The sequence below is a fragment of the Oryctolagus cuniculus genome, chromosome 7, assembly GCF_051225735.1.
Source record: "Oryctolagus cuniculus isolate XC-2025 breed Fujian yellow rabbit chromosome 7, ASM5122573v1, whole genome shotgun sequence".
NCBI lineage: Eukaryota > Metazoa > Chordata > Mammalia > Lagomorpha > Leporidae > Oryctolagus > Oryctolagus cuniculus.
The window spans coordinates 32,551,675-32,577,822 of record NC_142873.1 but is presented as its reverse complement, the minus strand read 5'-3'; the positions used below and the strand labels follow the sequence as shown (position 1 = coordinate 32,577,822).

At 40.9% G+C, this 26,148-nt stretch overlaps 1 protein-coding gene across 1 annotated transcript in view; it reads left to right on the top strand.

The window, feature by feature from the left end:
- The first annotated feature begins 1,762 nt into the window (after positions 1–1,762).
- LOC100353031 (flavin-containing monooxygenase 5-like) overlaps positions 1,763–26,148 on the top strand; it is a 41,995-nt gene continuing 17,609 nt past the window's right edge. Inside the window, exons 1-5 of the mRNA XM_008264144.5 lie at positions 1,763–1,897; positions 8,800–8,988; positions 9,831–9,993; positions 13,022–13,164; positions 13,958–14,157. Coding sequence (XP_008262366.4) covers positions 1,763–1,897; positions 8,800–8,988; positions 9,831–9,993; positions 13,022–13,164; positions 13,958–14,157 — 830 coding nt within the window. The remainder of the gene's footprint in view (positions 1,898–8,799; positions 8,989–9,830; positions 9,994–13,021; positions 13,165–13,957; positions 14,158–26,148) is intronic.

Sequence of the window (26,148 nt, the reverse complement as noted above, 5' to 3'; positions counted from 1 at the left end):
ATTCTTCCAAATAACAGATTTAAGATTAATGAAATCATGTCCTGAATGAAATAATACAGATCTGTACAAGGCACCGTGTGCCCAACAACAAGGATGGAATTAACTATGCCTGAGAAATTCGGGGAAACGTCTATATGAAAGGTACCTGGTTAGAAAAGGGAGACATTTCTGCAATGGAAACAGCACTTGCAACAAATGACACTTTCATCAAGAAAGGAGACAGGTCTACATAGTCATTACAAGTGGCTTGCAAGATTAGGACACAATTTGCATGCATTTTAACCTTAGCAGTTATAATGTGCTGTCTTTATCTGAACTACTTCCACATTGAGAATGTGGCCTTTGAGGTTAAGGTCTGTGTTCTTTGTGACCTCCACAATAAGCACAGTACCTGGTCCACAGCTGAGGAATAAGTGTTGGTTGGACACATAAAATTCAAATAAATGAATAAGTGAATAGATGTACAACCTAAGGCTCACGCATTCCATATTGAAACTTTTATAATAATCCTGAAGATATAATTTTTTAAAAATTTCTGTTATTTAAGCAAACATGTATTAACCTATTAAGGCTGGTGCTGCGGCTCACTAGGCTAATCCTCCACCTGCGGCGCTGGCACCCAGGGTTCTAGTCCCGGTCGGGGCGCCGGATTCTGTCCCGGTTGCCCCTCTTCCAGGCCAGCTCACTGCTGTGGCTCGGGAGTGCAGTGGAGGATGGCCCAAGTGCTTGGGCCCTGCACCCCATGGGAGACCAGGAGGAACACCTGGCTCCTGGCTTCAGATCGGTGCAGCGCGGGCTGAAGCACACCAGCTGTGGCGGCGGTTTGGGGGTGAACCAATGGAAAAGGAAGACCTTTCTCTCTGTCTCTCTCTCTCTGTCTAACTCTGCCTGTCAAAAAGAAAGAAAGAAAGAAAGAAAGAAAGAAAGAAAGAAAGAAAGAAAGAAAGAAAGAAAGAAAGAAAGTCAGTCAGGGGCTGGAGTTGTGACATGTTGGGTAAAGCCACCACTTGCAATGCTGACATGGTTTGCGTCCTGGCTGCTCCACTTCCAATACAGCAGATGGAGGATCTCTCTCCCTTTCCCTCTCTCTCTATGTAACTCTAACTTTCAAAATAAATAAATAAATCTTTTGAAAATATATAGTATATTACATTTGCTTTACTTCTATAGATTCGGGAGTGTAGTTAACCACTGTGAGATGGCCTTCACCTCATCACTTCACTGAAACAAAGATCACAAATGATCACAACTTCATACATCAGACAGATTCATTTCAGCCGTTACCTTATTACACTATGGTTCTTGTAAGCCACCCTGCGTTCTCTCACTTCTGCCTCCACTCCCATTGTCTCCACTGTCTGAAATGCCCTCCTCCCAAAGCCACACATACACCACCTCCCATGTCTTTTACCAAGATAATGCCTACTCATTCACCCTTAAATTTTTTCACCTGTGGCACTTCCTCCAGCAGGCCAAGTATTCCCTCCCTATGCTGCCAGTTCCTGTTCACATGGCAGGATGTTTTAATTGCTCTTATCACATAGCCTGGGAATTACATGTTTCCATTTTTCTCCTTGACTACACAGAGAACTTTGGGGGGAAGAAATTAATTTTTATGCATTTTTCTCTTTATACCTATCATATTTCCTCACTGCTAATGAAGATAATAAAAATTTAATACGTGGAACTATAGGTGCTTGTGACAATATAATTTGTGTTTAAGTGGACTAGAGCTCTCAATTTCCCAACCAGAGGAGGCACCATGGCCAAGAAGCGGATTGCAGTGATTGGAGCTGGAATTAGTGGGCTGGGTGCCATCAAATGCTGCTTGGAGGAAGATTTGGAGCCCACCTGTTTTGAAAGAAATGATGATATTGGAGGTCTCTGGAAATTTCAAGTAAGTTTGGATTTTATTTGATTTTTGCCATGTGACGTTTAATAGCCATAACTATTTAGATGACAGCTTACTTAAATGGAACATAGAAGCACATTATGATTTTATTTATTTATTTTTAATTTTATTTAAGTTATACAAATTTCATGTATTTCATATATACAGATTTAGAAACATAGTGACTCTTCTCCATTTACCCTCCCTCCTGACATGCTCCAACCCTTCCTCCTCCTCCTCCCTCTCACATTCCCACTCTTAATTTTTACAAAGATCTATTTTTCAGTTTGCTTAATGATCCTATAGTTAACTCTAAGCACATTATGTTTTAAGAAGCTTTGAATGACCTTAATCTTGCTTGCATTACTGATGAAAAAATATGTCAGTGTAGGTTAATTTCAGTTTTAGGCATGACATTTACAGGATTTTTTCAAGGTAGCTGAAATTGTATGCAACCATCAGAAATATTAGAAAAAGATGACGGGGCTGGCGCCGTGGCTCACTTGGCTAAACCTCCGCCTGCGGCGCCAGCATCCCATATGGGTGCTGGGTTCTAGTACCAGTTGCTTCTCTTCCAGTCCAGCTCTCTGCTGTGGCCCAGGAGGGCAGTGGAGGATGGTCCAAGTGCTTGGGCCCTGACCCACATGGGCAACCAGGAAGAAGCACCTGGCTCCTGGCTTCGGATTGGCGTAGTTCCAGCCGTGGCAGCCATTTGGGAGTGAACCAACAGAAGGAAGACTTTTTTTTTTTTTTTTTTTTTTTGTCAGGCAGAGTGGACAGTGAGAGAGAGAGACAGAGAGAAAGGTCTTCCTTTTGCCGTTGGTTCACCCTCCAATGGCTGCCGTGGCCAGGGCGCTGTGGCCTGCGTATCGCACTGATCCAAAGGCAGGAGCCAGGTACTTATCCTGGTTTCCCATGGGGTGCAGGGCCCAAGCACTTGGGCCATCCTCCACTGCACTCCCAGACCACAGCAGAGAGTTGGCCTGGAAGAGGGGCAACCGGGAAAGAATCCGGCACCCCGACCGGGACTAGAACCCGGTGTGCCGGCACTGCAAGGCGGAGGATTAGCCTAGTGAGCCACGGCGTCGGCCAAGACTGCTTTCATGAGCACTCTTGTCTTTGGTAGAGTCAGGGTCTCGTGGTGCTAGGACCGAGTTTCCCCATTCCCATGCTGCTTGCCTGCTGAGAGCCACTCAGCTTCTTGTCGCCTTCCTCATCTTTGAGCCAGCAACATTGGTGGGTCTTTTTCATTTTTCAGAGTACTGATCAGCAGAAGTAAACCCTCTATTGGTAAAGGGCTTCAAAACCATCTGTCAATTTTGATGCCACTTGATTACACATGTTCATGCTCAAGTACATAAAACACAGTCACACATAGACAGAGGTTTTGCTAATATCTGCTAGGAGGTATTTTGTATCACCAATATACATTTTGAAATTCACATGATGCAGAAAGTATTTGTGTTTTTTAAACTTTTTATCTGTCACTCGGTTTATTTTTAAAATTTTTTCCATAATACATATTTTAGGTTTTTTCAGATTTTATTTAAGATACACAAATTTTATTAATTTCATATATACAGATTTGGGAACATAGTGATACTTCCCACCCTACCCTCATTCCCACCCATGCTCCAACCCTTCCTCCTCCTCCCTCTCCTAGTTCTACTCTTAATTTTTACAAAGATCTATTTTCTGTTTACTTTATACCCATAAGGTTAACCCCACACTAAGTTCAACAAATAATGTGAAGAAAAAAACACTGTTCCTTAACAGTAGAGACAAGGGATGTAAATGATCATCGAATCTCAAAATGTCAATTTCACTCAGATACATTACTTTTATTTTTTTAACAATAAGCACTTCCTTTATTTTTTTCTTATTCTGATGTTTACTTTTTTTAACTTTTATTTAATGAATATAAATTTCCAAGGTACAGCTTATGGATTACAGTGGCTTTTCCCCCCCATAACTTCCCTCCCACCCACAACCCTCCCCTCACCCGCTCCCTCTCCCCTTCCATTCACATCAAGATTCATTTTCAATTCTCATTATATATAGAAGATCAATTTAGCATATATTAAGTAAAGCTGTCAACAGTTTGCACCCACACAGAAATACAGAGTGTAAAATACTGTTTGAGTACTAGTTATAGCATTAAATCACAATGTATAGCACATTAAGGACAGAGATCCTACATGAGGAGTAAGTGCACAGTGACTCCTGTTGTTGACTTAACAAATTGACACTCCTGTTTATCCCATCAGTAATCACCCTAGGCTCTTGTCATGAGTTGCCAAGGCTATGGAAGCCTTTTGAGTTCACCGACTCTGATCGTATTAAGACAAGGTCATAGTCCAAGTGGAAGTTCTTTCCTCCCTTCAGAGAAAGGTACCTCCTTCTTTGATGACCTGTTCTTTCCACTGGGATCTCACTGGTTTTTTTTTTTTCTTTTTTCTTTTTCTTTTTCTTTTCTTTTTTTTTTTTTTTTCCACAGTATCTTTGCTTTCCATACCTGAAATACTCTCATGGGCTTTTCAGCTGGATCCGAATGCCTTAAGGGCTGATTCCAAGGCCAGAGTGCTGTTTAGGACATCTGCCATTCTATGAGTCTGCTGCTATATATTACTTTTTTTTTTTTTTTTTTTTTTTTGACAGGCAGAGTGGACAGTGAGAGAGAGAGACAGAGAGAAAGGTCTTCCTTTGCCGTTGGTTCACCCTCCAATGGCCGCCGCGGCCGGCGCGCTGCGGCCGGCGCACCGCGCTGATCCGATGGCAGGAGCCAGGAGCCAGGTGCTTTTCCTGGTCTCCCATGGGGTGCAGGGCCCAAGCACCTGGGCCATCCTCCACTGCACTCCCGGGCCACAGCAGAGGGCTGGCCTGGAAGAGGGGCAACCGGGACAGAATCCGGCGCCCCGACCGGGACTAGAACCCGGTGTGCCGGCGCCGCTAGGCGGAGGATTAGCCTAGTGAGCCGCGGCGCCGGCCCTATATATTACTTTTAAAGTCCTCTATTAGTTACCACAGATCAGGAAAAACAATGGTCCTTTTTGAGATTAGCTTATTTCATTAAGTATAATGGTTTCCAATTTCATTCATTTTGTTGCAAAAGACAGAATTTAACTTTTCTTTTTACTGATGAGTAGTAGAATCCCATAGTGTATATATAACAATTTCTTTATCCATGAAGGACACTGGGTTTATTCCATATCTTAGCTATTGTGAATTGAGCTGTAATGAACATGGGGGTATATAGTTAACTCTTTCATCTATTGATTTCATTTTGTTTGGGTAAATTCCCAGGAGTGGGATGGCTGGGTCATTTCGTAGAACTCTTTTTCATATTTCTGAGGAATCCCCATACTGTCTTCCACAATGGCTGCACCAGTTTACATTCCCCAAAACAGTAGATTAGGAAATCTTTTCCCCTACATCCTTGCCAGAATTTATTGGTTTTTTATTTCTACATTGCAGCTTGGGTGAGGTGAAACCTCATTGTGGTTTTGATTTGCATTACCCTGATGGTTAGTGATCCTGAGCATTTTTTCATGTGTCTTTGGCCATTTGAATTTCCTCTTTTGAAAAATGCCTTGGAAAGAAAAGACTCCATGACCAAAACAAAACAAAACAAAACACCTACATGGAGGATCTCTGTGAGACCTCAGAGGAAAGAAAGGGTCATCAAAGAAGGAGACACTCTTCTCTTCACTTTGCTTATGGCCATGTCCAAATACCAATGGAGTCTATGGTCACAAAAGGCTTCCATAGCCTTGGTAGCCCATGACAAAAGCCTCAGATGATCACTGACGTCATAAAAAAAGAGTGTTAATTGTTAAAGAAACAACAGTAGTCACTGTGCACTTGCTCCCCAGGTAGGACCTCTGTCCCTATTGAACCATAATATGAGAATCGACTGCAAATTCTATCCCCAAACTGTATTCTATATGTTGTGTGTGGGTGTGGGGGAAAATTGTTGAAATCCAAGATTAGCATAGAGTTGGTCCTCTGTATATAAAGTCATACTAAAATGATCCATAATGAAGAAGGAGATGGGAGAGGGAATAGGAGGTGGGATGGGAGCAGGGAGGGGGGTGTGGGGAAAAGAACCTCTATATTACTACAGTTGTATCTATGTAAAAATGATTAATTAAATAAAAAAAAGAAAAATAGGGCCTGGTGTTGTGGTGCAGTGGGTTAACGCCCTGGCCTGAAGCGCCAGCATCCCATATGGGCGCCAGTTCGAGACCCGGCTGCTCCACTTCCGATCCAGCTCTCTGCTATGGCCTAGGAAAGCAGTAAAAGATGGCCCAGGTCCTTGGGCCCCTGCACCCCTGTGGGAGACCTGGAAGAAGCTCCTGGCTCCTGGCTTCGGATAGGCACAGCTCTGGCTGTTGTGGCCAGTTGGGGAGTGAACTATCGGATGGAAGACCTCTCTCTCTCTCTCTCTTTCTCTCTCTCTCTCTCTTTCTCTCTGCCTCTCATCTCTCTGTGTAACTGACTTTCAAATAAAAATAAATAAATCTTTTCTAAAAAAAAGAATAATATAAAAAATAACAAAAAAGTTAAAGAAAAATGCCTTGTTCAATTCTTTTGCCCATTTATTAACTGGATTGTTCATTCTTGTTGTTGTTGAGTTTCTTGAGCTCTTTACAGATTCTGGTTATTATTAATCCTTTTAAAAATTTTTTGTTTTAAATTTTAATTAGTTTTTAACAGTTTTTTTTAACAGGCAGAGTGGACAGTGAGAGAGAGAGACAGAAAGGTCTTCCTTTGCCGTTGGTTCACCCTCCAACGGCCGCCGTGGCCGGCGCACTGCAGCCAGCGCACCATGCTGATCTGAAGGCAGGAGCCAGGTGCTTCTCCTGGTCTCCCATGGGGTGCAGGGCCCAAGGACTTGGGCTATCCTCCACTGCACTCCCTGGCCACAGCAGAGAGCTGGCCTGGAAGAGGGGCAACCGGGACAGAACGCGGCGCCCCGACCGGGACTAGAACCCGGTGTGCCGGCGCTGCTAGGTGGAGGATTAGCCTAGTGAGCCGCGGCACCGGCCAGTTTTTAACAGTTTTGATGTGATTTGTAGATACAATTTTAAGAACATAAGTGGCTGGCATTGTGACATAGCAAGTAAAGCTGCTGCTTGATTTATTATTTAGATATTTATTCTTACACTAGTATTATATCTTTTTTTTTCTTTTTTTTTTTAACTTTTATTTAATGAATATACGTTTCCAAAGTACGAATAATGGATTACTATGGCTTCCCCCCATACCGTCCCTCCCACCCACAACCCTCCCCTTTCCCACCCCCTCTCCCCTTCCATTCACATCAAGATTCATTTTCGATTATCTTAATATACAGAAGATCAGCTTAGTATACATTAAGTAAGGATTTCAACAGTTTGCTCCCACACAGAAACATAAAGTGAAAAATAATAGATGATTTTTTTTAAATGATGATGAAATCAGATCAGACCTATTGTCATGTTTAATCCCAGTGAGAGTCAAGTTGGGAGTTGATAGTTTCTTTTCTTTTCTTTTCTTTTCTTTTTTTTCTTTTTTTTTTTTTTTACAGAGGATCAGTTTAGTATGCATTAAGTAAAGATTTCAACAGTTTGCCCCCCCATAGAAACACAAAGTGAAATATATTATTTGAGTACTCGTTATAGCATTAAATCTCAATGCACAGCACATTAAGGACAGAGATCCTACATGAGGAGTAAGTGCACAGTGACTCCTGTTGTTGACTTTACCAATTGACACTCCTGTCTATGGCATCAGTAATCTCCCTATGCTCCAGTCATGAGTTTCCAAGGCTATGGAAGCCCTCTGAGTTCTCCGACTCTTATCTTGACACTAGTATTATATCTTAAAAATTTCAATACACATCCTTGACTAAGGAAGCAAGGGTCTTGCTACAGCTTGATTCCACTTTCCCCTTCCCACCCTTGTGTTGCGTGTATCTTAATTCTTGAGCATGTTCTAAATCCCACAAGATATTAATATTATTATGTTTTTAATCAGTCAGCATTTTTAGTTCTTACCCACATATTTATGATTTTTTGTTTTCATTACATCTTGCATTTTCATGCTTCCAGATTTATTCATTCCTACTCAACTTGATGACGTTTTCTTCACAGTTCTCATAGCATTGCATTGCTAACAACTAATTCTCTCTGCTTTTGGCTATTTTAATATGTGTCAATTTCACTTTGGTTTTTTAAGGATACTTTTACTGGACGTGGAATTCTAACAGAATTAGAAATTGAAGTACACTTTTCCTAGGTACAGAGTTCTTATTCTAGGGGCTGGCATGGTGGTGTAGTGGGTAAAGTCATTACACACAATGCCAACATCCCATGTGGGAGCCGGTTCATGTCCTGGCTGCTCCGCTTCTGATCCAGCTCCCTGCTAATAGCCTGGGAAAAGCAGCAGAAGATGGACCAAGTACTTGGCCCCCAACACCCATGTGAAAGATCCAGAAGAAGCTCCTGTCCCTTGGATTCAGCCTAGCCCAGTACTGGTCTTTGTGGCCATCTAGAGAGTGAACCAGAACATGAATGATATCTCTCTCTGGCTGTCTGTCCCTCTCTCTGTAACTTTGACTTTCAAACAAATAAGTAAATCTTTAACAAATTTTAGTAACCTGTTCTTTCAACAAATTTTATATATCATTCCATTGTTTCTGCTCCCATAATTTCTTTTGAGAAGTCAGATATAAATCTTACTGTTTATTCAGTGTAACTTTTTTGCTTAGCAGAGAGGGGAGTGAAGTAGAAAATATTCATGAAGAAAATAAAAGGAAATATAGTGGTGTATGATACCTGAGATGATTTTTCTTCACTGAAGTGTTTGTACTTTGATTCTCTTGTTAATGCAAGGTTTATTTTATTAAGAAAGACTTTCTTCTATAGAGAAATACTTCAGAGAAAATGCCTAGCATCTACAAATCTGTGACCATCAATACTTCCAAGGAGATGATGTGCTTCAGTGACTTCCCTATACCTGATCATTTTCCCAACTACATGCACAACTCCAAAGTCATGGACTACTTTAAGATGTATGCCAAACACTTTGACCTCTTGAGCTACATCCGTTTTAAGGTAAAAACTAAATGAATTATTGCATAGTAAGTGTGCTTATAAGGGCATGTGTGCAAACACACTCACCTGTGCATCCATGGAAGTTATATTTGGCATCCTTCCTATGATCAGAGAAAAACATCATTAGGGAGTGTCTACCCTAGAAAATAATTGCTTATAGCAAATTTAAGTTTTAAAATCTTCACTTGAATGTGGGGTTGTAGAATTTTGCTCAGCAGAACCTATACTGATAATATTTTGGTGTGATAAGGGAAGAGCTCTCTCTCTTAGCCTTAAATTCAAAATGTTTAATGACTTTGAAGAATGGCAATAATAATTGAACCAAATTACCTTGCTTGTACAACAAAAACTAAATCATATAAACAACACAAGAATGAATTTTTCAGATCCATGTTGTCCTCATATTCTATCTACCACCCCCACTCCCAACTCATACAATCACAATCCATCTCTGTAATTATGATACAGCATTAATTCTTCCCTGAAACTTGAAAGCCAAATCTGCCAAAAATGAATAAGTCTGGGCTAAAATATGAAAAATACAAAGACTACTATATTTTAGAAGTCTTCTTGGAAGGAAATAGTATTTCAATTAGTTTTTTTATTTCACAGTTAAGTTTCAACTTTTCTATTACTATGGAAAACTACATTTTTGATGAATATCCGTAATATTCTAAAATTTTACCCACACAAAAATCACTCTGAAGGTAACCAGGGATGGGAATTGAATGAATGTGACTACTTCAGATGTGTGGTGTTATGCACATTTATGGGATTGGAGGGAGAGTGCAAACATGAGGATTATGATACAGTATCATCTATGCTTGTGCCCTTGATTTCAGACCGAAGTGAGGAGTGTTAGAAAGCATCCAGATTTTTCTTTCAGTGGACAATGGGATGTTATTGTGGAGAGTGATGGGAAACAGGAGACTCTGGTCTTTGATGGGATCTTGGTGTGCAGTGGGCATCACACGGACCCTTACTTACCACTTCAGTCCTTCCCAGGTATGTCACTAAGACTCTCTTTGCTGCCAATGTACATTCCAAATAATTTATACGGAAAAATAATTGCACATGATTTTTTTTTTTTGACAGGCAGAGTGGACAGTGAGAGAGAGAGACAGAGAGAAAAGTCTTCCTTTTTTGCGGTTGGTTCACCCTCCAACGGCTGCCACGGCCAACGCGCTGCGACCTGCACACCGCGCTGATCTGATGGCAGGAGCCAGGTGCTTCTCCTGGTCTCCCATGGGGTGCAGGGCCCAAGGACTTGGGCCATCCTCCACTGCACTCCCTGGCCACAGCAGAGAGCTGGCCTGGAAGAGGGGCAACCGGGACAGAATCCGGCGCCCTGACCAGGACTAGAACCCGGTGTGCCAGCGCCGCAGGCGGAGGATTAGCCTAGTGAACCGGGGTGCTGGCCTTGCACGTGAATTTTATGACTAGAGTTAGTGAAATTTCCCTATTTGTTAACAAAATATAGAGCAGTTAGTTTTTTACTATTGAGAGTTATCAGAGAAATTTTACTAACTTTAGTCATAAAATTCATGTGCAAATGGCTACAACAGTTTGGGTGGGGCCAGGCTGAAACCAGGAACCAGGAGACTCATTCAGGTCTGCCAAGGATTTCCGCCATCTTTCATGGCTTTCCCAGACACATTATCAGGGAGCTGGATTGAAGTGAAGCAGCAGGGACTTGAACCAAGGTCCTCAATGGATGCCAGTGCTGCAAGCGACAGCTTTACCTGCTACACCACAGAGCCGTCCCTACAACTTCTGTTTTTTATTTTTTATTTTATTTTTTATTTATTTTATTTTATTTTATTTTTTTTTTGACAGGCAGAGTGGACAGTGAGAGAGAGAGAGACAGAGAGAAAGGTCTTCCTTTGCCGTTGGTTCACCCTCCAATGGCCGCCGCGGCCGGTGCGTTGCGGCCAGCGCACCGCGCTGATCCGATGGCAGGAGCCAGGAGCCAGGTGCTTATCCTGGTCTCCCATGGGGTGCAGGGCCCAAGCACCTGGGCCATCCTCCACTGCACTCCCTGGCCACAGCAGAAGGCTGGCCTGGAAGAGGGGCAACCAGGACAGAATCCGGCGCCCCGACCGGGACTAGAACCCGGTGTGCCGGCGCCGCTAGGCGGAGGATTAGCCTAGTGAGCCGCGGTGCCGGCCCTGTTTTTTATTTACAGTAGTTTCATCTAGTCTTTAAGATGTAACAAAAATTAGCCCATATTCATTTTAGTTTTATGTTCATTCATTTAATCTCACTTTCTCCAATAGAAAATGAAATTAATAAAATAAGGGACAAATGATAACACAAGAAGCAAGAAACTTACTGCTCCCTTTCAATTCTCCATCTCAGAGAAGACTATTACTTTAAACATCCTCCCCAACTAACCAAGTCCTGTCCCCTTACATCTGCTGCCTTTGCTCTCCATTTCCCTTAGTTGCTTTAGTGGCCTAATCTTAGAGCCTTCCCATGGCGCCTAACAAGCCATCAGGAGACACTCCTTGAGACTGAGGCCAACCAAAAATAGAAGGGTCCTGGATGGAAATCAAGAGATTTATACTTGGATTTCGGTTATTCAGCTAAGTAGCCGTGTTATGTTTACACACCAACACAATCTTTTGTAAAACAAAAATGTCTTTTTCTGAATGTTAAAATGCAATGTATACTGAAAATCATTATATTAATTATCATATAATCTATGGATTCCATTAATAACCATTATATACTTATTTACTTATCAGCTTCTTTTTGATTCGCTTCCTGGCTGAGAGACATTCCCTATAGAGAGCCCCATGGGATATGTTTGCTTAGATAGATTTCAGGGAGGAAGACATAAACTTGTACAGAATGCAACAATGTTGGAGGATTTCAGACACAGATTGAGGTCTCTTATGAAGTCCTCAGCACAGCCAGGGACAGCACGGGGACTTTAGGTACTAGGAAGGCAGAGAGATGTCAAAATGACAAAGAAAGGTCTTATAATCTTGTTAGAGAATAGAGAAACAAAACAAAACAGAAACCAGTTTCCTGCTTCTTATATTGCTTCAAATTATACAGGACAATGTGATTATGAACAAAATTAAATCAGAATAACATTGTTGAGAAATTTCGATTTTGAGTAGGTCCAAAGCAGACAGATATATCATTCACTAAATACTTTATAAGGTTACTAGTCTATGTCTGGAATCCAAGGTGGCTAATTCTGAGTTTATATCCTCTTTCCCTGAGCTTCAAGGGTAGTTTTAGAGCAGAGGTTGAAGGCCGGTGCCGCGGCTCGCTAGGCTAATCCTCCGCCTTGCGGCGCCGGCACACGGGTTCTAGTCCCGGTCGGGGCGCCGGATTCTGTCCCGGTTGCCCCTCTTCCAGGCCAGCTCTCTGCTGTGGTCAGGGAGTGCAGTGGAGGATGGCCCAGGTCCTTGGGCCCTGCACCCCATGGGAGACCAGGAGAAGCACCTGGCTCCTGCCTTCGGATCTCTCTGTTTCTCTCACTGTCCACTCTGCCTGTCAAAAAAAAAAAAAAAAAAAAAAAAAAAAAAAAAAAAAACAGGGGACAGAGGTTGATATTCAACTCACTGAACCAAATTCAAGGGCATGGTCTTTCAGATTATTCTCTACGTATAGTCCATCTGGTGAAAAATACTTCTTTTTTAAGACTTCTTCATTTATATACTTAAAAGTCAGAGTTGCAGCCATAGAGAAAGGGAGAGAGAGAGAAGGAGCAAGAGAATCTTTGTTCTACTGGTTCACTCCCCATGGCGGCAACAGCTGGGGCTGCATCAAGCAGATGCCAGGAGCCTGGAACTCCATCCAGGTCTTCCACATCAGTGGCTGTGACCCAAGCACATGGGCTGTCCTCTGCTGCTTTCCCAGGTGCGTTAGCAGAGAGATGGATTGCAAGTGGAGCAGCCAAGACTCAAACCGGCCCCCATCTGGGATGCTGGCATCACAAGTAGAGGCTTAACTCACTGAGTCACAACATCAGACCAAAAAAGTACCTCCAGTAAGAATTTCTCTTCTTCCAACACAGGCATTGAAAAATTTAAAGGCTATTATTTTCACAGTCGGGAATACAAAAGTCCTGAGGAGTTTTCAGAAAAGAGAATCATTGTGGTTGGCATTGGGAATTCTGGAGTGGATATTGCCGTGGAGCTGAGTCATGTAGCCAAACAGGTCTGTTTCCTGATCACATTTAATGAGGACCTAATTGATGGAAAATCCAATCTACTAGATCTTCAGATATTCTCCTTGTGTTTAGTTACTTTATTTATAATTTATCATCAACTTTTAGCAGAAATTATAACTAAATCACTTACAGTGGATTTAGTTTTTAAATTTTAATAAGTACTTACAGGGGTAAATTCCCCGTCACTAGCACCCATGTAATCTATGTTTTACTTCCCAGATTTGACACATAAAAACTGAGATTCAACGTGATCACCTGAAGATTGCAAAACTACCAATAATCAAACAAATCAGTGTATTACCAAATTGCATCAGAATGCAGAAAAGTGTCCAAATATATTACTTAATTATTTGAAAAGTAATATTGGTTGCATTCAGTTAAGCAAGACATCATAGTCCTGAACAGTTTAACATTTTTAGTATATGCTTTTACTTTGAAGTAAATAATATATGATAGTTAATTCATATTAATTATTAATAGTTATTAATTCATATTGATTATATAATAATTAAATTCACTTCTAAATTCAAACCTTCGTTGTACAGCCATATTCATATTTAGTATTTTTTAAAAAGTTATTCAGAAGCATACAGTCTGATGAGTGAAACCTTTTATTTTTCATTAATAAATGTGATATCATAGATGCAGCCATTTTTCTAAAAACAGTAGGCAGCTTTGTCAAAGTACAGCATGGTGATCAATGCAAAGTATTTCACTCCCTCAACAGCCAACATTCTTAACTGGTTAATGAATAAAATAATACTACTCTGTTTCCCTCAGGTATTTCTCAGTACTAGGCGAGGATCATGGATCTTACATCGTGTTTGGGATAATGGGTATCCCATGGATAGTTTACTTTTCACTCGGTTCAATACTTTCCTCAAGAAGATAATAACTACCGCCTCAACAAATAACCACCTAGAAAAGATCCTGAACTCACGATTCAATCATGCACTCTACGGCCTGCAGCCTCAGCACAGGTGATGAGCAAGGGGTCTTAATCTGTGTGATTATGCATGGGTGTAAAAAGGAATTTGTCCCAAAGATAACTCAACTTCTGGCAATTAATACTAACTTTTGCCAATTAATGTCAAGAATTGATTAACATGAAGCACTCATCACATGCATGTCATACATATAAAAGCAGATAAATGTGAGTAAATGGCATCAGGAAGGATGTGCTGCCCTGTCTTTGACCAGACTTCAAATGTAGCAGATAAAGACATGAAAACTTGTTGGAGCAAGGAAATGCAATGGATGCTGTGACGTGCACCAGGGAAGGTTACAGTGAGGCACAAAATAGGACATAGTCAAATTTAATCAAGCTTGGGGTGAAAATGTCAAGACCACACAGATGGGGAACTGGCCAAGGGTCTTCCTCAGTGTGAGCACCTCTGTGGCTCCGGGTTTTTCCATGGTGGTTGCTTGGTTCAGAAATTGTCTGCCACTTCTAGTGCGACAATGCAAGTGTGAGTCAGTACTATACTAAGTTAAGAAAAGGAAAAGGATAGGATGAAGCAAAAGTATTTGAAGACATTAAACGAAAGTGTTTTGATTTGGATATATCCTCTGGACATCGCATGTGGGCTCCTTAATGCCCAAAGTCATATGATAGTGGTATTTGGAAGTTGGACCTCTTGGGGATAATTTGGGTTATATGAAGTGGTGAGAGTGGGACCCCATGATGTTATTAATGACTTTATGAGAAGAGAAAGAATCCTAAGTCATCAAGCTTGCTCTATCTAACCCTCTGATGCCCTGTGTCACAGCAGGACACTACAGGGGGTCTCCACCAGTCAGAAGACCCTCAACAAACAGCCCCCTGATCTTGGATGTCCAGAGCCATGAGCTGAATAAAACCATGCTATTTATAAATGACCCAATCTGTGGTATTACTATAACAAAAGAAAAGAGAATTAGACAAAAAGTATCTACCAAATTACAAACCCTAGGAATGATAGTCTAAGATTCTAAAACAGTACTTATTTTTCCTTACATGAATACATGAAAACTTAATTGTCTCTAATGGCAATTCTTTTTTTTGGGGGGGGGGCAGGCAGAGTGGACAGTGAGAGAGAGAGAGACAGAGAGAAAGGTCTTCCTTTTCCATTGGTTCACCCCCTAATGGCCATCACGGCCGGTGCACTGCGCTGATCCGAAGCCAGGAGCCAGGTGCTTCTCCTGGTCTCCCAGGCGGGTGCAGGGCCCAAGCACTTGGGCCATCCTCCACTGCCTTTCCCGGGCCACAGCAGCAAGCTGGACTGGAAGAGAAGCAACCAGGACAGAATCCGGCGCCCTGACTGGGACTAGAACCTGGGGTGCTGGCGCGGCAAGCAGAGGATTAGCCTAGTGAGCCGTGGTGCCGGCTCTAATGGCAATTCTTAAAGAGAAATTCCTGAAATGTTCTAGCAAGTGATACAAAAGAATGACATATTTATTAATTCATTACAAATATTTCATGAACATTTATGATGCTGTGGAAGTATAAAAAATTGCACTCTCCTAGGGGGAAATGAACGATAAAAAGTTGTGCATTATATGCTAAGAATGATGAAGGGAATGAACAGGATCATGTGAGAAAGAACGACCAGGGGCAGAGACAGCAGCTCATTTAATGGGAGCATCTAGAAGGCAATTTTGAGGGGTGATATTTATGCTGAGGCTTACAGTACAAAAAGGAACCACAACATAAAGAGTAAGGAGAGAAGAATCCAAGTAGAATGATCTGCAAGCATGAAATTCTTGAGCTATAAAGGGGCTTGGTACAAATCGAGGATTAGAAAGGGCACCATTGTGATTAAAGTCAGTAAGGGGAGAACACATAGGTGGGATCCAGATCTGATGAGCCACGGGGCAGAGTTCGGATTTTATTATTATTTTATTGTGTATATTTAAGTTACCCAACATTTTGTTTTCAAGCTGTATCCATCTTTATTAAAGATTTTCTTTATAAACAGTCATAGTTATTTCAGGCAGGATATGGACAGAAAATCGTGAACAGTATACAGCAACTTTTTTAAATTTTTATTTATTTATTTATTTTCCAGGCAGAGTTAGACAGAGAGAGAGAGAGAGAGAGAGAGAGAGACAGAGACAGAGATAGAGAGAGAGACAGAGGGAAAGGTCTTGCTTCCATAGTTTTACTCCCCTAATGGCCGCCACAGCTGTTACTGTGCCGATCCGAAGCCAGGAGCTGGGTGCTTCCTCCCGGTCTCCCGTGCGGGTGCAGGGCCCCAAGCACTTGGGCCATCCTCCACTGCCCTCCTGGGCCACAGCAGAGAGCTGGACTGGAAGAGAAGCAACTGGGACTAGAACCCGGCACCCCAACTGGGACTAGAATCCAGGGTGCCAGCACCACAGGCAGAGGATTAGCCAAGTGAGCCACAGCGCTGGCCTAGCAACTTTTAAAGAAACCTTCTATTTAAGGAATACAAACTTCATGCATTTCGTAAGTTCAACTTTAGGAACATAGTGATTCTTCGCATTGTGCCCACTCTCCCACCCGCAATCCCATCCCTCTTTCTCTTCTTTCTCCTATTCCCAGTCTTATTTTTTACTGAGATTTTTACTAAGATTGTCAATTAACTTTTCACACAGAAGTTTATCTCTATACTAAGAGTTCAATAAATTTTATGAAAAAAAAAATTGTTTCTCAACAGTCAAGACAAACCTGGCATCTCAAAGTTAATTTCATTTCCTTTCATGCATTCTTTTTTTTTTTGAGAAATTTAATTGACTTTAAAGAATAATCCAAGAATGATGCATCTTTCGTTATCACTAAGACATAACGATAACTTATGAGACATAAGAATAGCCTCCATTCTATCTATATGATCATTTTAACACTTAATCTTATCCCTACGCTCACTTTAACACTTAAAATGCTAATGTACCCCCCAGCTTAAGAGGATTTGGGGTGCCATGGCAAGTTTTTAAACTGTATCCTTAGAAGCATGTCTGTAGGAATGTATACAGACTTACACAGCTTTACAGTTACAAACTTCACACACTTCCTAATTACAACTTTAGGAACATGATGGTTCTTCCTACTGTGCCCCCTTCCCACGCACATTCCCACCACTCTTCATCCTCCTTTTCTTATTCCCACCTTATTTCATACTAGGTTTAATTTCAATTAACATTATACACATGATTAACTCTGGGATAAGTAAAGAGTTCAACAAATAGTACGAAAAAACAAAAATTTCTCAACAATCAAGACAAAGGCTGTTAAAAGTCATTGCTTCTAAAAATGTAAGTTTCACTTCTATAGGTAGCCTTTTAGGTGCTCTATTAGTTATCATGGGTCAGGGAGAACATATGGTAATTGTCCCTTTTGGACTGGCTTGTTTCTCTAAGTGTGTTTTCCGGATTCATCCATTTTGTTGCAAATGACCAGATTATTTTTTTAATGCTGTGTAGTATTCCATGGTGTACATATTCCATAATTTCTTTATCCAGTCTTTGGTTGACAGGCATTTGGATTGATTCTATGTCTTAGCTATTGTGAATTGAGTTGCTATAAACATGGAGGTACAGATAACTCTTTTATTTGCTGATTTCATTTCCTTGGGTAATTTCCCATGAGTGGGATGGCTGGGTCATATGGTAGGTCTATATCAGATTTCTGAGGTATCTCCATACTGTGTTCCACAGTGGCTTTACCAGTTTACATTCCCAACAACAGTGGATTATGGTACCTTTTCCTCTACATCCTCACCAGTTTGTTATTTGTTGATTTTTCTATGAAAGCCATTTTAACGGGGGTGATGTGAAACCTCATTTTGGTTTTGATTTGCATTTATCTGATGCTAGTGATCCTGAGCATTTTTTCATATGTCTGTTGGCCATTTGGATTTCCTCTTTTGAAAAATGTCTCTTTAAGTCCTTTGCCCATTTCATCACTGGGTTGTTTGTTTTGTTGCTGTTGAGTTTCATGATCTCTTTATAAATGTTTTGGTTATTAATCCTTTTTCAGCTGTCTAGTTTGCAAATAATGTCTCTCATTTTGTTAGTTGCGTCTTCAGTTTGCTGAGTGTTTCTTTTGCAGTGCAGAAGATTCTCAATTTTATGTAATCTCATTTTTCAATGCTAGCTTTGATTGCCTGTGCCTCTGGGGTCTTTTCCAAGAACTCTTTGCCTATGCCTATATCTTGTAAGATTTCTCCAGTGTTCTCTAATAATTTGAATATATATGGTCATACATTTAGTTCACTAATCCATTTTGAGACACTTTTTGTATAAGTTGTAAGGTATGGGTCTTGCTTCATACTTCTGCATTTGGAAATATAGCTTTCCCAGAACCATTTTTTGAAAATACTGACCTTATGCCAGGGATTGGTTTTAGTGCCTTTGTCAAAGATCAATTGGTTGTAGATGCCTGGATTAACTTCTGGCTTTTCCATTCTGTTCCATTGGTCTATCCATCTATTTTTGTACCAATACCAGGATGTTTTGATTATGATTGTCCTGTAGTATGTCTTGAAATCAGATATTGTGATGCTTTTGGCTTTGTTTTTGTTGTACAAGATGGCTTTAGCTATCCAGGGTCTCCTGTGTTTCCATATGAATTTCAACATCATTTTTTCTACATCTTAGAAGAATGCCCATGGTATTTTGATTGGTATTGCATTGAATCTATAAATTGCTTTCAGTAGTATGGACATTTTGATTATATTGATTCTTCCAATCCATGAACATGGAATGTTTTTCTATATTTTTGGTATCTTCTATTTCTTTCTTTAATGTTTTGTAATTCTCATCATAGAGAACTTTGACATACTTGGTTAAATTTATTCCAAGATATTCGATTTTTTTAAACTATTGTGAATGGGATTGATCTTAGAAGTTCTTTCTCAGCCATGGCATTATTTGTGTATACAAATATATTGATTTTTGTATATTGATTCTATGTCCTGCTACTTTACCAAACTTTTCAATGAGTTCCAATAGCCTCTTAGTGGAGTCTTTTAGATACCCTATGTATAGAATCGTGTCATCTGCAAATAAGGATAATTTGACTTCCTCCTTACCAATTTGTATCCCTTTGATTTCTTTTTCCCGACTAATGGCTTTGGCTAAGACTTCCAGAACTATGTTAAATAGCATTGGTGAGAGTGTGCATCCTTCTCTGGTACCAGATCTCTGTGGGAATGTTTCCAACTTTTCCCCATTCAATAGGATGCTGGCCATGGGTTTCTTATAAATGCTTTGTTTCTGTTGAGGAATGTTCCTTCTATACTCAATTTTCGTAGAGTTTTCATCATGAAAGGGTGTTGTATTTTATCAAGTGCTTTTTCTGTATCTATTGAGATAACCATATGATTTTTGCTCTTCAGTTTGTTAATGTGATGTATCACATCAATTGATTTGCAAATGTTTAACCAACCCTGCATACCTGGGATAAATCTCACTTGGTCTGGGTAGATGATCTTTCTGATGTGCTGTTGGATTCAATTGGATAATATTTTGCTGAGGATTTTTTCCATCTATGTTCATCAGGGATATTGGTCTATATTTCTCTTTCTCTGCTTCATCTTTCCAAATTTGGGTATTAAGATGAATCAGGCTTCATAAGGAGTTTGAGAAAATTCTCTCCTTCTTTCGAATAAATTGAAAAGAATTGGAATTAGTTCTTCTTTAAATGTCTGGTAGAATTCAGCAGTGGTGCCATCCAGTTCTGATGTTTTCTTTGTTAGGAGTGTCTTTATTACTGATTCAATTCCTGTCTTTTTATGTTTCATTACTTAATTATGGTAGATTGTGTCTTTCTAGGAATCTATCCATTTCTTCTAGGTTTTCTAGTTTGTTTGCATATGGTTCTTTGTAGTAATTTCTGATGATTCTTTTTATTTCTGTGGTATCTGTTGTTACATTTCTTTTTTTATTTAATAAATGTAAATTTACATAGTGCAATTTTTGCATTGTTGTGGCTTTTTCCCCCATACCCTCCCTCCCACCCGCAGCCATCCCATCTCTGATTTTATTGATTTGGATATTTTTTTTCTTTTGGTTAGTTGCACCAATGGTGTATCAATTTTGTTTAATTTTCAAAAACCCAGATTTTCATTTCACTGATTTTCTGTATTTTTTGTTTCAATTTGTTTATTTCTTCTCTAATTTTAATTATTTCTTTTTTCCTACTAGTTTTGGATTTGGTTTGTTGTTGATGTTCTAGGTCCTTGAGATGCACTGATAGCTCATTTGTTTGTTACCTTTTTAGTTTCTTCATGTAGGCACCGATTGCTATGAACTTCCCTTTTAACACCATTTTGGCTATATCCCATAAATTTTGATATGATATATTGTCATCTTCATTTGTTTCCTTAAATTTTTTTATTTCTCTTTTGATTTCTTCTATGACACACTGTTCATTCAGGAGCATGTTCTTCAGTCTCCATGTGTTTACATGTGTTCTAGAGATTCTTGAGTTGTTTATTTCTAGTTTCATTCCATTATGGTCTGAGAAGGTGCATGGATTGATTTCAATTTTATTGAATTTGCTGATATTTGCTTTGTGGTCTAGCATATGGCATATCCTAGAGAATGTTCCTTGCACTGATAAGAATAATGTGTATTGCTCCTCTATGGGGTGAAAGTTTCTGTAGATATCTGTTAGGTACATTTAGTCTATAGTGTCAATTAGCTCTGTTATTTCCTGGTTGATTTTCTGTCTGGTTGATCTGTTCATTGTTGAGAGTGGGATATTGAAGTCTTCTGTTACTATTGTATTGGACTCTACATCTCCCTTTAGGTGTATTAACATTTTTTACATAGCCAGGAGTCCTATAATTGGGTGCATATGCATTTATTATAGTCACATCTTCCTGTCAGATTGATCCCCTAATCATTACATAGTGCCCTTCTTCATCTCTTTTAACATTCGTTATGTTAAAGTCTATTTTGTCGGATATTAAGATGGCAACACCAGCTCTTTTTTGGCTTCTGCTAGCGTGGACTATCTTTTTCCATCCTTTCACTTTCAGTCTGCATGTATCTTTGTTGGTGAGATGTGTTTCTTGTAAGCAGCATATATATTGGTCTTGTTTTTCAATCCATTCAGCCAATCTGTATCTTTTAAATAGAGAACTGAGGCCATTTACATTCAAGGTGGCTATTGATAAGTAGCGACCTGACCCTGTCATTTTTCTGTAAATACTGCTACTGTCTACTTTGGATTTCCTTTGGATTTCTATTGGTGGTTTTCTGCTTTCTCATTCATAATAATGGCTGTCTTTCTTTGTTTCAGTGTGTAGTACATCCTTAAGCATCTTCTATAAGCCTGGATGAGTGTCAACAAATTCTTTCAGTTTCTGCTTGTTATGGAAGGTCTTTATTTCACCTTCATTCATAAATGAGAGCTTTGCAGGGCACAGCATTCTGGGTTGACAGCTTTTTTCTTTTAAGACTTGGACTATATCAGCCATTCCTTTGTGGCCTGTAGTTTCTGATGAGAAGTCAGCTATGAGTCTAAGTGGCGATTTTCTGAAAGTGATCTGTCATTTCTCTCATGCCCATTTTAGAAGCTTTTGTTTATATTTTACTGTGGAAAGTTTGACTACAATGTGTCATGGTAAGGGTCTGTTCTGGTAATGTTTTTTAGCAGTTCTATGTGCTTTCTCTATTTGAATATCCCTTTCTGTCTCCAAATTGGGGAAAATTTCTGTAATTATTTCACTGAATAGGCTTTCTGTTCCCTTTTTTCCATGTCTTCAGACATTCCTAAGACACATATGTTGGGTCATTTGATAGTATCCCAAAGATCTACAACACTGTTTTTAAGTTTTCTATTTTATTGTTTCTTTTTGTCTGACTACAAGATTTCCAAGGATTTGCCTTCTACTTTGGATATTCTTTCTTCTGCCTCATCATGTCTGCTGTTAAGATTTCCACCACATTTTTTATTTGCTCCATTGAATTCTTCATTTCTAAAACTTCATTTTAATTTATCTTTATATTCTCAGTTTCTTGGGAAAAATTTTCATTCATGTCATGTATGGTTTTCTTTAGATCATGGATTTGTTTCTGATTTTTGTGAGTAATCTTATGATTAATTTTCTGAATTCTATTTCTGGCATTTCCTCAATCTCTTCATCTTCACATTATAATATTGAGATGTTGCTGTGTTCCTCTGTGAGTGTCATGGTGGCTTACTTATTCTTTTTTTAATTAATTATTTTTAAGGAATTAACATTTCATATGTACAACTTTAGGAATATAGTTATTCTTCCCACCATACTCGCCCTCCCAGCCACACTCCTACCCCATCCCATCCTCCCTCTCCCCTTCCCAGTGTTGTACCTGAGCGAGTGCAAACAAAGAAGCACCACACACTGATAAAATTTGATGGTCCTTTATTGCCGGCAGTGGAGAGCAAGCTCATGCCCTAAAGAACTCTCCACTCTGAAGTCCAAAGCAACAGTTTTTAGGGGCAAAAAACACAAAATAAGGAGGGAAATACATGGTTGCTAGGATCAGGGGGGAATACAAGACTACCAGAGTCAAGCTAACCTAAAACCTACGTGAAACTAGTATCCATTATAATCTTGACAATACCAATTACAATCTTAACAATTTCAATTATAATCTTGACAGGTATTGGCTTAAATCATATGTAGGACATAGACACATTACATTTTTATCATGAACCCAGGTGCAGCCTGTCTGCTTCCAAGCTTGAGCAATCATGCTAGGGGGTTTCTATGCTTTGCTAAGTGTGATGCAAATTGCCAAGTGTGAGGTAGTAAACTGCTGTTGTCTGAGTACTTCAGATCATAGTTTCAGACCAGAGTCTCATGGTGGGGATGGGGAATGTTTTCTCAGGATGGAGTGTCAGGTGCTCCAAAATGGAGCCCCTACTGTCAAGGTGTTACTTCATTAGTAGATTTCTTGATTAAGATTCATTTTCAATTAAGTTTGTACACAGAAGACCAACTCTATACTAAGTCAAGATTTCAACAATTTGCACACACACACACACACACACCTGTTTGAGAACAAGTATCACAGTCAATTCTCATAATACAACTCTTTGAGGACAGAGGTCCTGCATGGGGAGTTAGTGCACAGTGACTCCTTTTGTTAATTTAACAATTATGACATCAATGACCACCCAAGGCTCTTGACATGAGCTGCCTAGGCTATGGAAGTCTTATTTCTTGAGTTTTGACTGTTGTTTTTCATCAGTTGAGGCGTTGATTTTTAATTTTTTTCTTTTGTTGGTTTTCACCTTTGGGATTATGCTTCTTTTGTGATTTCCTGGAGCATCTACCCTTTCCATGCATACCAGGAGGAGGTGGTAGATGTGGCCCAGGGGCTCTGGTTAATGCTCTAGCGTGGGGCTAGGTTCCAGGATGACACCAGCACTGGGCATGGTGGAATTCCAAAGCCAGCTATGCCTCACATCTTTCTGAGTAGCTACAGAGGCCCCATTATCTCAGCATATAGAGCTCCCATAGACACTGACACAAGAGGGCGCTGGTGGTGCGGGCACTTTTTTGGTTTTTTGTATTTGCCAGACCACCGTCCCACTGAGCTCTGGGGCAGTGGATGCTGTGGGCTCTTCCCTCTGTTGGTAGCTCTGGATCACACGTGCACACTAGAGTCCCTGCTCCAGTGCCTGCCCATCGCTGCTGGCAGCATTGCACTCCCGTGTCCCGTCTCTGTGATCTGTTACGTACCCCCCTACAGGCTTCCAAGTTGTACCACTGATTTAAAATGGCGCCTGCCCCCTCTCCCAACTGAGTTGCGGGTCTTGTTTTGGAGAGATTTGTTTGAATCAGTTGCCTCCCTTCATTTTCATTAGGACCTTGGGTAACCGTGGCAGCTGCAACAAGCTCTCTCTGGCTGTATCCCCTCTATCCCCATGAACTGGTGCAGACCAATGCCCCCCCAATCCCCCCCTCTGCTGTCTTAGTAATGCCGGGATCAGGATCTGGCTGTATGCGGCAGCACTGGCCACAGAGTTTCAAGCCATTCCCCTCCTCCCGTGGTACTTCCCATGATTTCCTCTTCTCTTCTCCACAGAGTGTGTACCTCCTATTTATTCTCTCTGATTTTTTTTTAAAGATTTATTTATTTATTTGAAAGGCAGAGTTACAGAGAGGCAGAGGTAGAGAGGTTGGTCTTCCATCTGCTGGCCGCAATGGCAGAAGCTGCGCTGATCCAGAGCCAGGAGCTTCTTCTGGGTTTCTCAGCAGGTGCAGGGGTCCAAGGACTTGAGCCGTCTTCTATTGCTTCCCTCTCCCCATGCCTCCCCAGCCATCTCAGTAATGCTACGGAATCAGGCTGTACGTGGCAGCTCTCTCTGTGCGCGGCAGCACTCACCACAGAGTTTCAAGCCATTTCCCCTCCTCCCAGGGTACTTCCCCGGCAATTTCCTCTTCTGTTCTTCTAAGAGTGTGTACTGTACCTCCATTTATTCTCTCTGATTTTTTTAAAGATTTATTCATTTATTTGAAAGGCAGAGTTACAGAGAGGCAGAAGTAGAGAGGTTGGTCTTCCATCTGCTGGCGGCAATGACCGAAGCTGCGCTGATCCAAAGCCAGGAGCTTCTTCTGGGTCTCCAAGTGGGTGCACGGGCCCAAGGACTTGAGCCGTCTTCTACTGCTTCCCCCTCCTCGCACCACCCCAACTGTCTCAGTAAAGCCGTGAGCTCTGGCAGTACGCGGCAGCTCTCTGTGTGCGGTAGCACTCACCAGAGTTTCAAGCCATTTCCCCTCCTCCCGTGGTACTTCCCCAGCGATTTCCCCTTATCTTCTCCACAGAGTGTGTGCCTCCTACTTATTCTCTCCACTTTTTTTAAAGATTTATTTATTTATTTGAAAGGCAGAGTTACAGAGAGGCAGAGGAAGAGAGAGAGAGAGAGAGAGAGAGAGAGAGAGAGAGAGAGAGAGAGGTCTTCCATCTGCTGGCCGCAATGGCCGAAGCTGCGCCTATCAGAAGCTAGGTGCTTCTTCCGGGTCTCCCGTGAGGGTGCAGGGACCCAAGGACTTGAGCCATCGTCTACTGCTTCCCCCTCCCCGAGCCTCCCCAGACAACTCAGTAATGCCTGGGGCTCAGGCTGTAGGCGGCAGCTCTCTGTGTGTGCGGCAGCACTCACCACACAGTTCCTCCCATTGGTACTTCCCCAGGAGTTCCCTCTTCTCTTCTCCACAGAATGTGCACCTCCTACTTATTCTCTCTGCCTTTTTTTTTTTTATAAAAGATTTATTTATTTATTTGAAAGGCAAAGTTACAGAGAGGCAGAGGTAGAGGTAGAGGTAGAGGTAGAGGTAGAGGTAGAGAGAGAGAGAGAGGTCTTCCATCGGATGGCTGCAATAGCCGAAGCTGCACCAATTCCACATGGGTGCAGGGGCACAAGCACTTGGGCCATCTTCTACTGCTGTCCCAACCCTAGCAGAGAGCTGGATCGGAAGTGGAGCAGCCAGAACTCGAACCGGTGCCCATATGGGACACCGGTATTGCAGGCGGAGGGTTTACCGGGTATGTCATAGAGCCAGTATTATTGTATAAGAATGCTATGATTTTTGAGTCGATTTTGTGTCCTGCAACATTGGTGGATTGGTGGATTTTCAGTTTTAATAATCTCTTGATGCATTATTTTGGTTTTCCTTTATAAAGGATCATGGCATATGCAAACAGGGACAGTTTTAATTCCTTCTTTCTGATTTGTATATCTTTTATTTCTTTCTCTTGCCTGATGGCTGTGGCTAAAACTTCCAGGACTATATTTATTGAATAAAAGTGGTGAGAATATGCATCCTTTCTGGTCTCAGATCTATTGGAAATGCTTCCAACTTTTCCTCATTCAGTATGTTGTTTGTGTGCTTGTTATATATAGTCTTTTTTGTTGAGATATATTCTTTACATATCTAATTTTCAAAATATTTTTTTCATGTGTGGAAGCTGTATTTTACAACAAGAACCTTTTTGCATCTATTGAGGCAATCATAAGGTTTTAGCCTTCACTT